The sequence below is a fragment of the Manis pentadactyla genome, chromosome 5 (genome assembly GCF_030020395.1).
Source record: "Manis pentadactyla isolate mManPen7 chromosome 5, mManPen7.hap1, whole genome shotgun sequence".
Classification (NCBI taxonomy): Eukaryota; Metazoa; Chordata; class Mammalia; order Pholidota; family Manidae; genus Manis; species Manis pentadactyla.
Window position 1 is genome coordinate 4,588,707 of NC_080023.1, and position 18,558 is coordinate 4,607,264.

The following is an 18,558-nucleotide window of genomic DNA, read 5'->3' on the forward strand; positions in this document are numbered from 1 at the left end:
ATCTCCTGGGGCTGATCCGAAACCTGGGGGGCCCACATCCCTGGAGTCCCTATAGCTGTGCCAGAAGCCTGTGGGACCTTCGTTATTTAGAAACCAGGAGTACCCAGGGTGCTGGTTACTTAAGGACTGAGAGTATCTGGGATGCTGGTTGTTAAAGGGCTGGGAGTATCTGGGATGCTGGTTACTTAAGGGCCGGGAGTATCTGGGATGCTGGTTATTTAAGGGCCGGCAGTATCTGGGATGCTGGTTACTTAAGGGCCGGGAGTATCTGGGATGCTGGTTACTTAAGGGCCGGCAGTATCTGGGATGCTGGTTACTTAAGGGCCGGGAGTATCTGGGATGCTGGTTATTTAAGGGCCAGGAGTATCCGGGGCATTGATGACTCAAAAGCAGCAGTACCTGGGAATGCCTCTAGTCCCTTGGCAGTCAAGTGTATATGGAATTCCAGGTTGGAAATAATATCTCCCTGGGGCCTAGCAAAGCTTCTCGTTGGACACTTGTCACTGGTCCTGGGAAAATGCCCTGACTATGTCTTCAATCTCCTTCTCTGACCCCTCTTCTTTTTTGTGATCCTCTGGTGATGCATGCTGGGTCTCCTGGGCTGGCCTCCACCTACCTCTGTGTTGTATGAAGAACTTCCTGGGAGTTCTGAGTGGCTTTTGTTTTCTGGATGGTTCTTTTTAAGAATAGTGTCCCTCTAAGGATGTTCCTGGGAGTTTGGTTTGACCTTGGCTTTGTTCCCTCGTGGCCTGTGTCCCCTCTGAGTGCTGCCTGGGCTGTTCCCTCCACATCCTGGGAGAGGGTCTCTCGGGACCTGGGTCACCTGTGACCAGGCTCCAGCCTGGCCCTTGCCTCCACACTGTGACTCGTTGTGCTCCGTCACACCCCTTAGGAAACAGGCTCCTGAGTAAAGATGCCAGGCCTGAAAGGAGAAATAGGCAAACTCAAGTTCTAGTCGGAGACCCGAACATCCCTCTTTCAGCAAGTGACAGAGCAGTGAGACGGAGAGTTCGCAGACCCAGAGATGAGCCGGGAACGTCATCAGGCAACAGGGCCTCGGGGACACTTGGCTGCTGCACAGGTGGCACAGAGCACACGTCTTCCTAGTGCATCTGGGGGACCCCCACCCAAAAGGCCATGTCCCACCTTAAACCTCGACAGGTGTAGAAGAACTGGAGTCCCACAGATACAGCCGGTCTCTGACTGTGGATCGGCCCAGAAATTAGTAGGGTCGCTGGAGCCTTCTGGTGCCTGGGTACCAAATAGCACATGGTTATTGGACTTGCAAGAAAGCTGAACAGTCTATGGAACTGAACCACCTGGAAGATGAAGCCGGAGGCTTTGGGCAGCATCTGGAGCAGAGCTGGGAGGGAGCTGTTGGCACCCTGACCTCAGCACATTTGAGAAACAGCAGAATAAATTCAGAGCAAACAAGGGAGGAAACCAGCCAAAATCAGAGAAATAGAAAACAAAAACAAAGAAAACAGATTACTTAGACAAATGTAAAGAAGAAACAATAAAAGTTGCTGGTGGTGGAAATGCGGTGGGGGCAGGACTGCAGACCTTAGAGGCCGAAGGGTGAGGATGCACACAGTTCTCTGCACATGTGTTTGATGACTTACACAGAGCAAACAGACTCTTCCAAGCGAATCACACAAACTCACCCGGCCTCCCAAAAAGGAACTCTCCACTCCCAGATGGCTTCACTGGGGAATTCTACCAACCAATCCCACACAGCCTATTCCAGGAACTAGGAAAAGGAGGGAACATTCTGCTATCGATTTTATGAATCTAGTATTACCCCACACCGAAACAAGACAGAGACAGAAAAAAAAAGCACCACAGGGCAACATCCCTCATGAATATAGGTGCAAAAATCCACAATGAAATATTAGCACAGAGGATTCATCAACATGTAACAAAGATTACACTGCACCACCAAGGAGGGTTTATTCCAGGAATGACTGCAGGGCTGGCTCACGTTCCACAACCAATTAACAGAATCCACCACATTAATTGGCCAGAGAGAAGTACGCAGTCACACCAGCAGCGCACAGAAGGCCCTGACAGCCCTCTGTGGTGAGCCTTCTCAGCACACCGGTAACAGGAAGGGAGCTTTGCCAGCGTGCCGAGTCCCTGCAGACCCCACGCCTGGTGGCAGGACTGCAGCCTCTCCCCCAACTCCCCACTGGGGTGCACACGGCACACTTGGGCAGGAAAGGATGTGGAGGAGCTACCTGCCCGGGAAAGGGAACGGTGACGCTGTATTCCTTGGGCAATGTGCTCGTCCACGTGGGAGATCTCAAAGGTACAAAAGCCTTTCTGATCCCAGGAGCGCGTTTAGTAGGTCACAGGACACACAGTCAGCAGACAAACTCAAACCAGCAGTGTGGACAAGGATCCCCAGGTTTGAAACAGCATCACTTAGAGTCACTTAAAAAAGAAAGAAGAAACACTTCAGTAACACTTGACAAAACACATACAGAAAATGGGTGGCGAAAGTGCAAAACCAGACAGACGAGAAAACGTCAGATAACCTGGAAGAGCGGAGAGATGAGGCGCCTGTGGGTGGAAAACCCGACAGCCAAGGTGCCAGCCCTCATCCGGGGCAGCTGTATGGTCAGCACACTTCCCACCCAAAGCCCAGCAAGGATGCCTGCTCACTGGAGAGGATACTGGGGGCATAGGAGCCAGGCCACCAAAGTGTTTTCCTTCTGGGCAGAGAGTCTGGGGGGCGCCCATCCAGCTCACCGCGTAGCTTCCAGGTGCATAGAGGGGGGACCCAGACATAGACCCACGCTAATAAGACGTGCTGGACAGCAGGCAGCCTCACCCTAAACCTTACCGCCTCTGTGGTTTGGGGAAACAGTTTCTACATGAGGCCAGAAAGGAAAGTGCCATTCAGCCTCTTATAAAGTTCAATGTGCAGCTCCATTCATCCCAGAGAAATCAAAGCCTAGGCTTGCTTGAAAGCCTGTGCTTGAGGGCTCGTAGCAGCTTTGTAATTCGCAGAAACTACTAACCCTGTGGCCTGTGGTTGAACAGACACCCACCCCACAGCGCCACTTGGCAGTAACAGCGGAGCGAGTGCAGAGAGCCCATTGCAAAGGTCACCTGCTGCCCTATCCCACCTCCAGAGTACTCTTAAAATGGGAGTCATGGGAGAGCACAGGGGTGTCTGAGTTGGTGCTTACGTGAATGCACCTGTGGTGGAGCGGCACAGAAATAGACACACTACAAGGACATGCGTGCATACACATGGCCCCACACACATTCGCACGCTCACAAACCAGCTGGCACCAGCCTGCAGATGATGATTATGGGGGGTCTCAGGTAGATGTAAGGGACTCTGGGCACCGGTTTTTGGCTCCCTATGAAGTCTATTTCAATCGGAAAGTTAAGGACCCAGCCCTGCATTTTGAGGGGGAGAGGGAAGGCCCATGCTCACCCCAGCGCCCCCCACCCTAACCTCATCAGCTGCTCACCTGGTGTCCAACCTTGAGCGCTCAGTTTCGCGTGCGTGCCTTCTGGCCTGTGTGGGCTTTAAGGACAGGAGTGGAGGTGTAGCTGCCCCTTGGTGACGCTCACGTGAACGTTCTCCCCAGGCTCGCCGGCTGGACTTAGACCTGGAGGCTTTGGTCCCAAGACAGTGCCGCCTCCCAAGAGCAGTGGCTCCTGGCAAACCAGTCGGCCCCCAGCCCAGGGCACCCCACGGCCCCCCCAGGCCAAGCCATCCCCCAGAGCCTGTGCACAGCCAAGGCCCAGCTATGCAGCAAACTTCAGTGTGATTGGCAGCCGAGAGGAGCGGGGTGTCCGCACCCCCAGCTTCGGTAAGTCCTCTTCTCTGCATGTGTGGTTTTTCAAGTTTGCCTGGAAGTGGCTGCTGGGAGACATTGTTTCATTTCCTCAGCTCGTTGCCACCCCTGGGAAAGAGGGGGAGAAGATGGGTAGTCAGGGTCCACCTGGCAAGAACCCTTTAGATGTAAGGAAGTAGTTTCAGAGTCATGTCCAGCGGTGTCCCTCTTGTCCCTGAGCCAGGGAGGCCGGCATGGGGCCAGGGACAAGGCCAGGCCCACGCACAACCCAGGAGATGATGACATGCCTGCATCCAGGCACACTGATCCCGCAAGGTCTGCCGGGCGCCTGCGCTTCTCTCGGCCACCTCTGGTCCCAAAGGTTGCTGAGCTGGGAGCACAGCTGTGAAGGACACTGTGGGCAGGGGCTGCCTGAGCAGAGGTTGCATGAGAAATGGAAACGTCTCCAGCTGCTTTAGAGGCATCAGGGCTGCACAGATTTGGTCACAAAGACCTTGGGTGGGTTCCAGCCCATGGGAACCATTGTGCACAGGAGGTGGGCACTGGGGCCACAAGTCTCAGCGAAGCCTCTGCTCTTCTCCAGGTCAAAAGCCCAGAGTGTCCGAGAACGATTTTGAGGACCTGCTGTCCAATCAAGGCTTCTCTTCCAAGTCGGACAAGAAGGGGCCGCGGACCATTGCAGAGATGAGGAGGCAGGACCAGGCAAGAGACACAGACCCGCTCAAGCTGAAGGTGCGGGGGTGGCACGTGCTGGCGAGGGTGGAGTGGGACAGGGGCCATGCCTCAGCTGTCTGCGTGCCCCCAGGAGGATCTGGCTGAGGGCATGGTAGGGGCTGGTGAGGCTCTGCAGGTGAGGGGGTCTCCTGATACTGTGGACACATTTGGCCTTTTCCCTAAGCGAGCCACCGGCCCCCTCATACGTGAGAGGGCCTTCATGCAGTGTGCACAGAGATGGTAACTTCCATGTGGGCTCATTTGCCACCTTGACCTTTTGGAGTGGAATGCGTAGCCACCCCAGTGGGAGAATATCTCAGGGGTTCTGACGCTGTTGCGCTGAAGACCTGAGAATTAGATTCTCATTTTATTGAGTGCTTCAGTTCTCGGGGGACCTAACCAGACATCCCCCTGCTTGGGTGAAGTGCCTTCAGGGCACTGGGTGTGACGAGGGACCTCTGCCCTGCCTGGGCACTCTGACACCTGCTGTCCAGGGCCAGCAGTCCTTACTGCTGGACAGGCTGACAGTGCAGTTCCGAGGGCCCAGCAGGTGGCCGTGGCCTTCAGGGTCATCCGACAGGCTACCAGAGCCCAGCCTCTCATCCCCACTGGGCTCTGGAGCCCCAGAATGGGCAGGGCGAGGCTGGGATGGCAAGCCACCTGTGACTGAACATTTACTCCGGCTCCGTCGAGGCCTGGGTGGGGTCAGTGCAGAGGGCGAGAGGGCAGGTCTGTCTGGGCCACACATGTCACCTGGAGCTTGGCCTCACCTCCTGAAGGCATGCGGAGCCGTTCACATGGGGGCTGGCAGAGGGGCCAAGGGCCAGAAGGGCCACTCTGCAGCGCCAGCATCACCCACAGCTCCTGGACTGGACCGATGGCAAGGAGAGGAACATCCGTGCCCTGCTGTCCACGCTGCACACTGCTCTGTGGGATGGCAGCCGCTGGACGCCCGTGGGCATGGCTGACTTGGTGACCCCCGGGCAGGTGAAGAGGCAGTACCGCCGGGCTGTGCTGGTGGTCCACCCGGACAAGGTGAGTGCCAGGCAGGGGTGTGGTGTGGGCGGGGGTCCCAGAGGCAGGCCCCAGGCCACCTCACCTGCTGGTCCGTAGGCCAGGGGGCAGCCATACGAGCAGTATGCCAGGATGATCTTCATGGAGCTGAGCGACGCCTGGGCCGAGTTTGAGAGTCAGGGCTCCAGGCCCCTCTTCTGAGCCCAGGGTGGCCAACCGGAGCCCCCCTGCAAGGGCCTTCTCTGTGGCCAGCACACGGCACGCGGAGAGCCTGCCCGCCGTCCTGGACCTGGAGCAAATGCGTCACCTGGCTTGAGAAGCGTATGTGTTGCAAAGCCTCTGATTTCTGTCTTTTTGGCCCCAAAGAAAAGTGCTGATTACTGCTTCCCACAATTGTTAGGGCTTGTGATTTATTTTGTAGTCGTCACCTCAAGAGCGCGTCTGCGGGAGGCAGATCGCTCCACTCTGCTGTCCTTGTTGAGTCCTGTTGGTGAACATTCTCATCTTCCCACGTGTAATCAGCCTGGCGATTGTCTGTACATAATTAAACTATTTTCTGATGATGCTTGTCTCCTGCGTGACCAGCTCCCTGTGGGTCAGCCCTCACTGGGCTCTGGGTGTGCCCCGTGAGCCACATGTCGGCCCATGTGGGACTGGATATTCCCCACCCCATGTCCCGCTGGGGCCCTGCTAAGAGCAGGGGGGCTTGGGGCCTGTGGATTCTGTTGTTCAGGAGACTCAAACAATGTCTGTGGTCAGAGTGTTGGAGACGTGCCAGCTGCTAAGTCTCGTGTGGTGCCAGCATGGTTGCTGAGGGTCACCATAGTCTGCGGGCCTGAGGGGTGTTGTGCATCAGCAGAGAGGGCAGTGGGACCTCAGAAGGTCAGAAGTGACATGACTTCCCTGCGGGTCGTCCAGGGCCCAGATGCTCACCCTGCTCCTGGCCACCCAGCACTGCACTGGCCCCAGCCTGGACATGCGGCTTGACCAGGGGCTTTGGGGAGGTGTGGCCAAGCTCTCTGTCTTCTCCACCCAAAATGAGTCAAATGTGATGCCAAATGGAGCTCAGTGAGGCGCCAGGACACCCTGGGGAGGAGTGGACAGCGTCCATCTGGCCCTCTCCCCTGACTGGGAGCTGCCCCATGCTGCGTTTGTGGAAGAACAGGGAAGTATGTGTGAGCGCCTTGTGGGGAGGCTCCACCTGCACGGACTCGGCATAAATGTCCTCAAATAAAATCCTTGCTCAAGAGTGGACCGGTGCCTAGGAGAAACTGACCTGTGACCCCGTCCTTCTGCAGGCAACCACACTGGTCCTGGACTATGGGGGCAGGCGCTGTGGCCAGGCCTGGCCGGCACTGGTGGGCTCACGGCATATGGCTCCAGAACGTTCCAAGGAAGAGGAGGCCCTGCTTTGGCCCTGTGGGCCCTCCCACCCACCACCCTGCAGGGCATCCTGTCCTCACCTGCTTCAGGAGCAGCTCAATGCCATGCCCGCTACGCTTGGGCTCGGCCCCTGCAGCTCTGGCCTGAACCGGAGTGTGGAAGGGGCATTCCACACTGTCCTCTGCTGAGGGGCCCTGGCCTCCATCCGCCTGCTGGGAGAGGGGGGAGGGAGCTAAGCCTGTCTTCCGGGGTGTGCTAAAAACGGCTGGGTGGTGCTGAAAGCCACAGCCAGCAGTGCTCAGGGAACCAGGGCTGCCATTTGTTATGCATCGCCACTATTTTTAGCTTTCCGTTCTTTTAAAAACTAAGGAGCCACCTAAATAGGTGCAGATACTTCACTCAGGGCCCAGGGCAGGCACTGCAGGGGCTGGGGGCCAGGACCGAAGCAGAGCCTGCTGCGGTTGGGGCCCAGCCCTCCTCGCCACCACCATCCCCTCCCCTCTGAGTCCCTGCCTTGGGGGACATTCCAGAGGTTTCTTCCCCAGGCTGGCCTGGCCCAGGGTGACTGTTAGCCTACAGACCACAGACCCAGTGCGGGCTGCTCCCGCAGCCACACCAGCTGCAGACCTCTGCTGTGTGCCTCGCCATCTTGCTGCCAGTGACGGCCCAACCAGGAAGCAGACTGCAGAGGGCCAGGGGGGCACCTGGCCAGGCCCTGTGGGACTTGGGATGGGCTCAGTGGGGCCCTAGTGGAGGACCTGCCTGCCCGCCGCCACCCCTGTTACCCAGCACCCCACTGTCAGCCTTTGACCAGAGAGGATCCCCAGTGTGACCAGTGCCCTCTGGGCCACGGAGGGACACAGCCATAGCGGGTGTCTGTCCCATGTACCCAGGCGTCTTCCCTTCACCCAGCAGCCAGCTGGCCTCTATGCCTGGGGTCTGGCCAGGGTGTTAGATCCTGTGTCTTAAAGGTGAATCAGTGAACTCTTGCTCACCTGGCCTGTGTCCTGATATACCTCCTTTTCCCGCCATGCCTGCTCTGTGGCACTGGCAGCTCCTTGGGGGTGGCTCTTGGGTCCCCCACCATGCAGGGGGTCTGAGAAGCTTACTGGTATCCCTGCTGTAAGGGCCCCTTCACAGGCTGGGAGCACCCTTGGCCAGAGTGGTCTTGGGGCCCAGGGGGAACCCAGGAGCCCTTCTTGTGCAGAGAACAGCCTTGAATCCTGCCCTTGCCTGATGGCTGCAAATGGCGGTTTGTGGGAAATAGATATTCGTTTGCTCAGTGAACATTTCCTGGGCTTCTGCCCCGTGCAGGCCCAGGATGAGACGGTGTGGCCCACGGCCCTGAGTCGGGGGGGTCCTGCTCGGCAGTGCATGTGCCCCCATCCCCTGCCCTTATGGTCCAGAGACCAGTGAAACTGCTGCTCCAGGCTGTAGTCCAGGTTTTGCCTTGGGGAACCTTGGCCAGGCCCCCCCAAGGCCAGGCTGGGCACTAGAGTGGTGTGGGGCCCTTGCTCTGGGCAGGTCCGTGGCCAGCTGCCATTCCTGGCCTGTGGAAAATCAGACCTTTACAGGACAGGTGGCCTAGGGCCCCACATTCACACAGACCAAACCCTCTCCCCATAGGGCCAGACCCGACTGCCTAGGCTGGCTCTGGGTCCCTGCAGAAACCCTCCGGAACCCCCTCCAGGTCCTGCCAGGACCCAGAGGGATCTTCTGCATCATTAAGGCCAGCTCAGACCCCCGCCCTGTGCCGTACTCCGCAGCACCTGCCCCACAGCCCTGTGCACTGCGAGGAGGCCCTGGGCTCTGCCTGACACCCTGTGGTCCAGCCCAGGCCTGCCCACCTCTGTGACAACAGCTGGGTGGGCTGAGGTGCTGTGACAAATCCTCACCCCCAACACGGCAGCTTTTGGGGCAGCCAGGCAGGAAAGGGGATACCTTGGTTGCCAGGAAGGCACAGCTCATACACGACCACTGCTCTGGGACCCCTGCAGCTGACCCTGCGTTGTGCCCTTGCCCTGAAGCCTTTCTCATCTGGAGCAAACCCTGCTGTCTGGCCCTGGCCACCCACACTGAATGGGGCCCCTCAGGGAGGGAGACCCCCAGAGTCCTGGAGGGGCTTCAGTTCTGCCAGGTCAGGTGCCGGGGCTGACCCGTGCCACAGCCTTTCTTGGCCAGGTGCCAGGACCCCTGAGGTGACTCGCACCATCCGTGCCCTGCTCAGCTTTGCACAAACCTGAGAGCCTCTGACGTGTGGTCAGCATAAGTGGTTCTCAGCACTACGGCTGAGCGGCTCCGTCTCGGCCCTTATCTCACTGATGGTAGCAGGGAGCCAGGGCTTTCCCCCAGGGCAGACGGTGGGCTCTTCTGCCAAGTTCACAAGCACTCCATGGGCAGGACAGTGTGTGTGGGGGGAGGGGGGGGCCTTGTGTGTGTGTGTGTGTGGCCTTGTGTGTGTGGGGGGGGCCTTGTGTGTGTGTGTGTGTGTGTATGGGCAGGACAGGGTGTGTGTGTGTGTGTGGTGTGTGTGAGTGGACCAGGGGTGTGTGTGTGTGTGTGTGTGTGTGTGTGTGTGGTGTGTGTGTGTGGCTTGCGCAGGGTTGGAGGGGCTTGCCAGGGAGTGGACCAGGTGTGTGTGTGTGTGTGTGTGTGTGTGTGTGTGTGGTGTGTGTGAGTGGACCAGGGGTGTGTGTGTGTGTGTGTGTGTGTGTGTGTGTGTGGTGTGTGTGAGTGGACCAGGTGTGTGTGTGTGGTGTGTGTGTGGCTTGCGCAGGGTTGGAGGGGCTTGCCAGGGAGTGGACCAGGGGTGACTCCTCATGGCTGAACAGTGTCCCTAGTTTGGACAAACACATGGTATATCTGCTCGTTGTTGAGGCGGTGGGGCAGTTGGCTCTGGCTGCTGGGAACAGTGCTCTGTGGACAGGGGCGTGATGTCAGGATCTGTTTCCGTGCTTTGGTAGTGCCCCTGGGAGGGGGGCTGTGGGTCCCCTGGGAATCGTGTCACCTGGAGAGCTGCCAGCCTTTCTGCAGTGCTGTGTCCCCCACTGATCTGGAGAGCGGGGCGCAGATGGGCCCCTGACCTGTCAGGCTAGCTGCTGCCTGGCACCAGGTGCTCAGAGAGGAGGCACCAGGAAGTGCCCCCCACCCTCAGGCAAGCTGCGGTGGGTTCCTAGGGCTGGGGGCTGTCCTGGGCCCCTGTCTGGTGGGGAGAGAGGGGTGGGTGGGGGCATCTGACCTTATCCTGCCCAGCCCCCAGCAGCCACTCCAGCATCCGTCTCCGACCCAGTGGGCCCACCACCCTGTTGGCCTGGCTCCCACAGGGCGGCCCCCGGCACCCCTGCCAGGCACCTCCCGCCTGAGGTACCTGAACGAGTCCCTTTGTTCTGACCCCTGCCAGTCCTCACTTCCAGACCTCACTCTTCGCGCAGCTCCCCAGAAGCCTGACTTCCCATCTCAGGCTCCCCTGCGCGGAGCCAAGGCCACAGGGCATGCAGGGCACTGACCAGGGGGCACCTGGCCTCAAGGAGACCCTCCTGCCAGCCGGAAGGTGCTTCAGAAATGAGTGCCCATGGCGCCCTGGCCTGCAGCCCAGGCCTGCACCCACCTGGGCGGGAGCACGGCCGCCTCAGCTCCGGGCAGAGAATCCCAGCTGCCGTACAGAGTCCGTGTTCATCCGCTCTCTGACAGCCGGGGCCCCACAGCCTGGCCGCCCCTGGGAGTGTGAGGGCCGAGCCTACTTTGCCTGCCCACCAGCCCTCGAGGCTAAGGACACAGACTCCCCCAGGCACCGCATGTCGAAAGCAGCCACATCACCCGCCCCTTGCCCTCTCCTAGCCCCGCTCTGTCCAGACCCTCCACGTCGCCGGGCAGATTCCATGGCAGCGGCCCAGCCTTGGTGCCCTGGGCCCCAGACACCAGCCGCAGGTGACGGACATGGTGTTTCCTGGCCAGGGGCCATCTACCCTGCTAGACGCCCATCAGTAGAAGGGCCAGGTACACTGAGCCCGTTCTGACTCAGCCCCCAGCCCGGCTGCACGGGCAACAGCTGAGGGTGCACAGGCGAATCCAGCTGGTTCCCCTATCCTGAAGCAGAAAGCCTGGTGCTGCACCTTCTGCTGGGTGGACCCTTTCCAGGACTGGCCCACAGGGGATCGTGCTGCCCACAGGGTGAGCCCCAAACTGCCTGGTCTGCTGCTGCGGTGCGCTGTTCCACCTACCCACCCAATTCTCACCTGCCCGCCTCTGCCCCACCTGTCCTCCCTGTCCTCACTTATCCACCTCTGGAGTGACCAGCTCCAACAAGAATGGGCACAGAGGCTGAGGGAGGCCCTTGGGATTCTCCCTGGGGCACCTGGGGGGCAGAGGTGGGCAGAAAGGACCCCCCGGGCAGTGTGCTGGGGGTATGTGCAGGCCAGCCTGTGCACTGAGCCAGACAGGTGTGTCGCCTCAGCCAGGGCTCTCTAGGAGTCTGGCAGGGGAGGGTATGGAGGTAGGGGGCAGAACCTGGGTAGGGTGGTGCCCTGGGAAGCCAAGGAAGCCAAGGGGCTGCTGAGGAGGGTCCTGTTTGTCCTGGAAGGTACCTGCCCTGCCCAGGCCCAGGCCTGAGATTACATCACTGCCACCTGGGGCTAGGCGGGGCCAGTTAGACCATCTTCCCAGACTAGGCCCCCAGGGGCAGGTAAGAGTAGGGCTGGACCCCTGACACAGGGGCACAGGAGGATGCCAGCCACCTGGCTGCCAGGCTGTCCAGTTGCAGGAACAAGGCACTGGCTGTCACCCCTATGCTATGCGGTCCACCCTGGTGCCCTGCCCACAGCCTGGGGCATGGGACCAAGGCTATTTATTATTCAGTAACTGGTCCTCCCTTGGTTGCTTAGGGGTGGTGCCTGCTTCCTGTGGTTCAGGATGCCTCCGTTCCCATTATCAGTTTAATTTTCCTCCATGCAGCAATGCTTTATACCCAGTCTCTTCCTTCTGGGGAGGGCTATGCCCCCAGGCCCTCCAGGGTTCCCACCTGGGAACCAGGTGTGGTTACCCCTGACTGCACAGCCCACCCCGAACTATCCAAGACAGGGTGTCCGGCCGATCTATGCAGACGTCCTCACTTAGGGTCAGTGTGTGGGGTTGAGTGGGGTCTCCCTCTCTGGGCCACTCTCACCCGCAGACACCTTCCAGGTGTCTGAAGTTCCAGGCAGGGTGAATGTACTTCTCTCTCCCTGTGCACCCGGCCTGGAGTCGGACACACCTGGACCATGGGAGGCGTGATGGAAACCCTCCCCTATGCTGGGCTCAGGACTCCGTTCTGTCCTGCTTGGAATGCCGTTCCTCCAGGTTTCCAAGGACATGCCAGGATGGTGTTGAGTCATTCAGCTTGAGCCCAAATGTCCCCTGAGGCCTGGCCTGGCCACCTGCTAACAAGGCCTTCAGGTCTGTCCTGCTCTGAGTCTCTGCACTGCCCTTCTGCATCTGCTCTTTCCTTGTCCACTGTCTCCTAGGACAGGGCTGGGCTGCTTCCCCCCCTGGGTGGACACATACCTGGGTGGAGGGACAGTGGTATGGCTTGGACTCCACTGGGGATGAGTGGCCCTTGGCCTTTGTCACCCTATAGGTGCCTCCAAGGTTCCTGCAAGCAGGTGGATGTGAGCCAGATGGGGCTCCACTGCGCCTGGCCCAGCTGCCCAGGGCTCTACCCACCTCTCGGCGGAGCAGGGGCCGGGCTGTCCACTCCTAGAGACTCTGGTCTGTCCCCACCCCTAGGAGGAGCTCTGGTGGGCTGATAAGTCTAACTGGTTCTGGGAGAACAAGGGGGGCTGATTATGTGGCTGATTTCTGTGCATACATGCAGCCCATTTCCAGCTGCCCCCACAGAAGTCACTGAAGTCCAGACACCTGTCTTCAGGTAGGTGGGCCCTTGGCTGCACAGGCCTGGCTGTGGTGACCTCTGCGTCCCCTGGGGCAAGCCTGGACTCCTGTGGAGGAGGAGCCTGTGCCCCTGCACCCCCACCCCCAGGCTCTGAGTTCTGCCACCTGGCCCTCCCTCCCAGGACAAAGAAGGTCCAGCCCAGCCGAGCCTCGCTTCTTCCCCGAGTGAGCAGACAACAGGTCCAAACAGCGGCGCAGGGCGAGGGGCGGAGGTGGAGGTGTGGGTGGGGCTGCTCCCGGTGCCTCTCCACACGGCCTGGGCCTCTGAGGGGTTTCTCATCCCTGAAGCCTACCCCAGGGGCTCTGTTGGCTGGCTCAGGCCCGGCTGGATCTGTCCAGCAGCTGAAGGGGTCCAGACCCGACGCACACAGATAGCCACGGGGCACAGGGAGCCCTGAAGGCTGCCCTGTGTCGCTCAGATCACGCTGGATGTGAGGAAGCAGGGCTGCCCGGCGGGACCCTCCTTCGGAGCCCACAGCCCACGTTTGCTGAAGCTCACCCCGGCACCTGCTGGCATGCTGTCGTGTGCGCAGGGCTGAGCCTGGTCTGAGGAGGCTGAGAAGTCCAGTGGGAGGTGTGCTCTGGTCAAGGGAGCAGCCGGCTCATCCCCAGGGCAGCTCTGGCTTCTTGGAGGGTGGAGCAGGCCTCTGGGGTGGTGCCCAGCAGCCGAAGGGACTGGTCTGAGGGTTAGGGGCACCTGGCAGGAGCCATTTGTGGAGCAGGGAGACCCCCTTGGAGTCACATGACTGGTCGGAGGCAGTGACTAGTCAGAGAGAGAGTCAGGACCCAGAGTCCCCAGGTGGACAGCAGGGTGATGGACAGCAAAGTGATAGATAGCAGACACAACCAGCCGTCCACCAAGATGGAGACATGGGCATCTGCTCAGCCCGGTCCAGTCTGCCTTGCTGGTGCCTGTGGAACGGCAGCGCGCTGACCCCAGGGTCTGCCCGGAGCGCCTGGCTCCAGCACAGCTCTGGTCTGCATGGAGAAGAGCACGGCCGGCTGGCGGCCTGGGCTTTGCGGGGCAGAGGCCTTCAGAGGCACAGCCTCTCCAGAGCCAGTGCGTCTCTCCCCCAGGGTTCCCGTGCCCACTCAGGGCTGTCCCAGTACCTCTGTATGGCCCTGCGGCCCACAGCTGTCCGCACCCCAGCAAAAAGAGTGCAAAGCCAAATTCTATTTTAGGCCCACGTGGACTGTTTTTCCTTAGCTGTGGCCCCTTGGGAGCCTCTTAGCCGCCGACCCCTCCTCCAGCTCCTGTACCGCCCCCTTCTCCAAGCAGCTCTGAAAGGCGCAGCTCCCCATCCTGACACTCTCTGCCCCCCTGGCAGGCAGAGGCCCCCTTGGCTCTGCCCAGCCCTTGTGTGCCAGGGCCACTCGGCCAAGGGAAGAGGCTGGTCAGGAGGCCAGGAGGGGTGGGAGGGGGCGTCTGCAAGAGGTCGCTCACCGCCCGCTCTCCTGGCCCATGGGGTTGAGGGGCCTGTGGAGCAGGCAGTCTCCGGGGTGCAGGGTCTGAGGCAGAGCGGTGAGGAGGCTGGAGGGGGAGGAGCCAACACTGTGGGGATCCCAGATCCTAAGCTGGCAACTCGGAGTGGGGCCACAAGGTCCAGGGGTCTGAGGGCCCCCCTCTGGGACCTGAGAGGCAGCCTGTGTTGGGGTGACCATGGCCTCTGTAGAAACGGGCAGTGGGAAAGAGAGTGAATTTCAGACCACGCACTCAGCACCCAGACCAGGCCAGGCTCTACTCCCAGGAGCCCACAGGGAGAAGGCCACCACCAGCTGGGCCCCTGGGGGCAGGGGAAAGGGCCATGGCGCCAGGGAGGGCCACTCGGTTCCAGCCCCAGCTCTGAGGAACGACGACGACCCTGCTCCATCTCACTCTGCCTTCACTTGTCATGAGTTACAACTTTGCAAGTAATGATGAAATCCAACAGGAAAATGGCCACAAAGAAGGTGCTGGTGCCTGGACTGTGATTCAGCCTGTTAATTACTAAGTTTGCACTTGAGGTTTCTAGGTAAGCGCGTGTGTGCCAAGAGCCCCAACAGCTGCTCCCTCTAGCCTGCAGCCCCCTTGCCAGAACCCACACCAGGATTCAAGAGCAACTCCAGAAAGTGCACGACAGATGGGGCCTCCCTGGAGGGAGCGGAGGGGCATCTGGCATGGGCTTCCAGGGAGGCTGGAGCAGGCGCCACCTCTCTCTGCCATCTGGAGTGGCCCCATGGGGTCTCTGTGGCAGGGGACTCAGGACTGCAGGGGCTCTCAGATCCAGCACCACGTGATCTTGGCACAACCCTGCTTTGGGTTGGGGTTCCTGGCCTCATGGGGCTGACATCTGGAAGATGGCGCATTGCAAGGACTTGCAGAGCCTTTAGCTAGGGGCTCTGCCTCTCCTGCCATGTGGCTAGGGTCCCACAGCCGAAGGTGGCTGTGGCCAAACACACATGCTCCAAATGCTGACCTCTTGCTGGGCCATCCTCCCCCTCACTGCAGCTTCCCAGCCATTGCCCTGCCAAGCCCACCGCTGTTCACCTCCAACCCAGGACCCCATCCTGGGCAGCCCACACCAGGGGCCGTCAGAGCTCGCCTCTGGACATCTCAGCTGCCAAGGTTTCCTGCTGGGCTCCTGCCTCTCTGGCTACTACAGACTTGGAGATTGTTCACCAGTCCCCATGTCCTCTTCCGGCACTCACAGGGGACAAGGCCACCAGGGGAGTGCCCCAGTGGCTGGTGGAGGCTGCGTGTCCTCCTGGCCATGGAGTGGACCTGGCTGGGCGGCTGCCCTCTTGGGCACACTCCCTGCCAAGAGCCGGCTCTGCCCACAGCCCTTGTCAAGCTCCCTCTCTTTGGAGCACAGGTCACTCTGACCTGGCACTGTCACCAATCTTGTCTATTTCCCCCCAGAAGAGTGTTGAGTTCTGGATGGACCACCCACCCCCAGTCAGGGCTTGGGCAAATGTGAGAACTGATGGGCCTGCATGAGTGTGGGTGTAAGAGGGTGACAAAAGAGACACAAACACACAGAGACAGGGAAACAGAGACAGAGACAGAGGGAAACAGAGACAGAGACAGAGAGAGGGGCAGCGTCCACAGGCTGTCAGAGCACCTCTCGTGATCTGCCTGAACCTTTCTCCTGCCACGTGGGTCCCTGCTCAGGGGCGAGCATGGGCTCAGCGAGGCCAGGGTCATGAAATCAGTGGGGCTGTGGACTCCAGTGCCTCGGTGCAGACCCCTGCACTTCCCTGACCCTGTGTAGGCCGTATTCTACCCAACCTGCCTGCCCTGAGCTCAGCTGGGGTTACCTCTGGGGTCCTCTGTGGGGCTGTCCCCTGGTCCATCTGGTAGTGCGAGTGGAGTAAAGTGGCTCCACTGGGGAGAAGAGACCTCTCTTTCCTGGACCTGAGGACACTGGAAGGGCCAGGCTAAGCAGACCCTCAAGACCCTCAGGTGCCTGGGAACAGGTGATCACTCCACAGAGCACCTGCCCCCAGACCTGCACAAGGCCTGGGGCTTCTACCCACCTCAGATGAATGGTTGCGGCAGAGAGGAAATGTGCTCATATTCCTGGGGATCAACTGGGGCAGACCAGCCCAAGGGGCTCCCTGCAGCCCTGCGGTAAGTCCTATGTCCTGTCCCTAGGCCCACCCTTCTGGGCATCCCCCACCTTACCCCTTCTGCCCCAGATCCAGGTGACAGGACCTGTCAGCAGGAGGAACGGACAGTGCAAGGCCCACTCCTGTGGCCATGCAATCCAGGGATGCTGCAGCTCTGTTGTGTTCAGAGATATGTGCCCTGGGGCCTGGGCCTCCCCCAGGGTCACTGGGACACTTGCTGGCCAAAGGGTGGCTGAGTGGAGAGTGCTTCCCACCCCGACCCCCCCGGGAGCATTCCTGGCTTCCTCCATGCCGTCCCCCTCCCCTTGCTGCTCGCCTGCTGAGCATGGCCAGTCTGCTGCCAGGCACTATGGGCGCTGGAGAATAGGTGGACGTGAGCCTGTGCATCTCTGAGTTCTGGGCCGAGCGTCCCTGGAAAGTCCGAGGAGCCTGTGGAGTGGGCTCCCAGGGTGGGGTGGGGGGCAGGACAGCTTCAGATTCCAGCCCAGTCCCGGCAAGTCCTGATGACTCAGGCGGAGGGCACTGTGACAAGTTCATGGTGGCCACCAGGGGTGTCCACGCACCGACCAGGGGTGCAGTCCAGCCTAAGCCCCTGGAGACCGGGACCCCAGCCTCAGCCCCTCCACGCCCCTCGCGCAATCTCTGCGCAGGACCGCAGGGCTGGTCGCGAGCGGAGGGACAGGAGGCGGAGCAGCGACCTTGCAGCGACCCCGCACTCCGCCGCAGGGGAAATCCCGGAGGCCCCCGGGAGGGGGCGGCGGGGCGGGGCGGCCCGGGCCGCAGTGACCTTCACGCGTCCCCGGCCGCGCGGGTCGCCGGCCGCCCTCAGTCCCGGGCCCAGCCCCCTCGCCGCAGCCGCGCCCACTGTCCTGGGGTGGGGGTGGGGGGTCTCTCGACCACTGTCCCACGAGAATGACCGGCGTGGCTCTTTCTGCGACTCTCTTACGCTGAAAAATAGGTCCGGGCGGGTCTGCGGGTCTCTGCCAGGGGCTGGGTGGGTTTTCAGGGGTCCGGGGGCTCCCGTCTCCCGCGGGAGCCGAGAGCGGCGGGGTTCGCGGTCTCCGGCGGCGCCCAGGGCCGCTCGGCCGGGTCAGGACTCCCACCGCCCGCGCGGGGCAATGGGGGGGGGCCGCGGCCCCCAGCTCCCGCCCCAAAAGAAAGGCGAGGAGCGCGTCTTGGCCCCGCGCGCCCGCGGGAGGACCCCGCGCCGGCGGGCGGGGCGGGGGTGCGGAGCCCCGTGTGCGGGAGGGCGGTCCCCGCCGGGACGCTGCGGGGGCAGAGACGGGGGCTGAGCCGCCGGGCGGGCCGGGGTCTCGCGCGCTGGCCCGGAGGGCTCGAGCCGCGGGGCCCCGCCCCCACCCGGAGCCGCGGGGCCCCGCCCTCCTCCTCCTCGTCACGCCGGGCGCGGGCGGGGGGCGGGGAGCGGGGGGCGCCTCCACGTGACGCGCCTCCTCGCGGTGCCCTTCAGTCGCCGCCGCAGTTCCCCGGGCGCCACATGGACCCTGCCGGCCGCCCCGCGCGCCGCCGCTGACAGCCCGCCAGTCCGCGCACCGGCAGGGAAGGTAACCCACGCCCGCGCGCGCAGCCCCCGGCCGCGGCCGCCCCCCGTCCTGCCCCGGAGGGTCGCGCACCCTGCCGGTGCTGGCGCTGTCCGCCGGCGCGGTGCTGAAGCGTTCCGCGCGCCTCGGCCCGCGCCCTGCCTCTTTCTTGCCCCTTCTCCGAGTCCCCGAGTCCCCGAGTCTCGGGCCCCTAGCGTCCCCCCTTCCGCCCCCTCGTTCTCCGTCCCTTTCTTTCTCCCCGCGCGCTCCCGCCTCAGGGCCGCTCGGCAAAGCCGGGCAACTCACCCGCGCCCGAAGCCGAGCGCTGCGGCGATGCGAGCCCCGGGGCGCCCCAGCAGCACCCGAGCCCCCCGGCCGTGGGCCCTTCAGCTCCCTCCCTCCCGGGAGCCCAGGGAGAAGTTTGGAAGAGAACCCGCTTTGCGGCAAAAGCACCCGTGCGCCAGCGCTTTTCGGGGAGGAGGGGGCTCTCCCGCCTGGCTGCCCTTCCCCAGCCCGCGGGCACACCGGTCTCTTCTGCAGAGGAAAAAAAAAAAACCACC

General features: G+C 61.5%; 2 protein-coding genes across 10 annotated transcripts in view; both read left to right on the plus strand.

The window, feature by feature from the left end:
* Positions 1–7,925, plus strand: part of GAK (cyclin G associated kinase) — a 62,540-nt gene extending 54,615 nt beyond the window's left edge. For 4 of the 8 annotated variants that reach the window (XM_036921389.2, XM_036921392.2, XM_036921390.2 and 1 more), the window contains 4 exons: positions 3,606–3,830; positions 4,399–4,547; positions 5,391–5,564; positions 6,842–7,925. In XM_036921389.2, coding sequence (XP_036777284.1) covers positions 3,606–3,830; positions 4,399–4,547; positions 5,391–5,564; positions 6,842–7,114 — 821 coding nt within the window. In that variant the 3' untranslated portion in view covers positions 7,115–7,925. Of the gene's footprint in view, positions 1–892; positions 3,579–3,605; positions 3,831–4,398; positions 4,548–5,390; positions 5,565–5,642; positions 6,107–6,841 lie in introns of those variants that run through there. The other 4 variants (XM_057502072.1, XM_036921393.2, XM_057502074.1 and 1 more) reach the window with 4 other exon arrangements.
* An 8,638-nt stretch (positions 7,926–16,563) lies between these two features.
* CPLX1 (complexin 1) overlaps positions 16,564–18,558 on the plus strand; it is a 36,462-nt gene continuing 34,467 nt past the window's right edge. The window contains exons 1-2 of one of the 2 annotated variants that reach the window (XM_057502083.1): positions 16,564–17,418; positions 17,929–18,022. In XM_057502083.1, coding sequence (XP_057358066.1) covers positions 16,964–17,418; positions 17,929–18,022 — 549 coding nt within the window. In that variant the 5' untranslated portion in view covers positions 16,564–16,963. Of the gene's footprint in view, positions 17,419–17,881; positions 18,023–18,558 lie in introns of those variants that run through there. The other variant, XM_036921193.2, reaches the window with a different exon arrangement.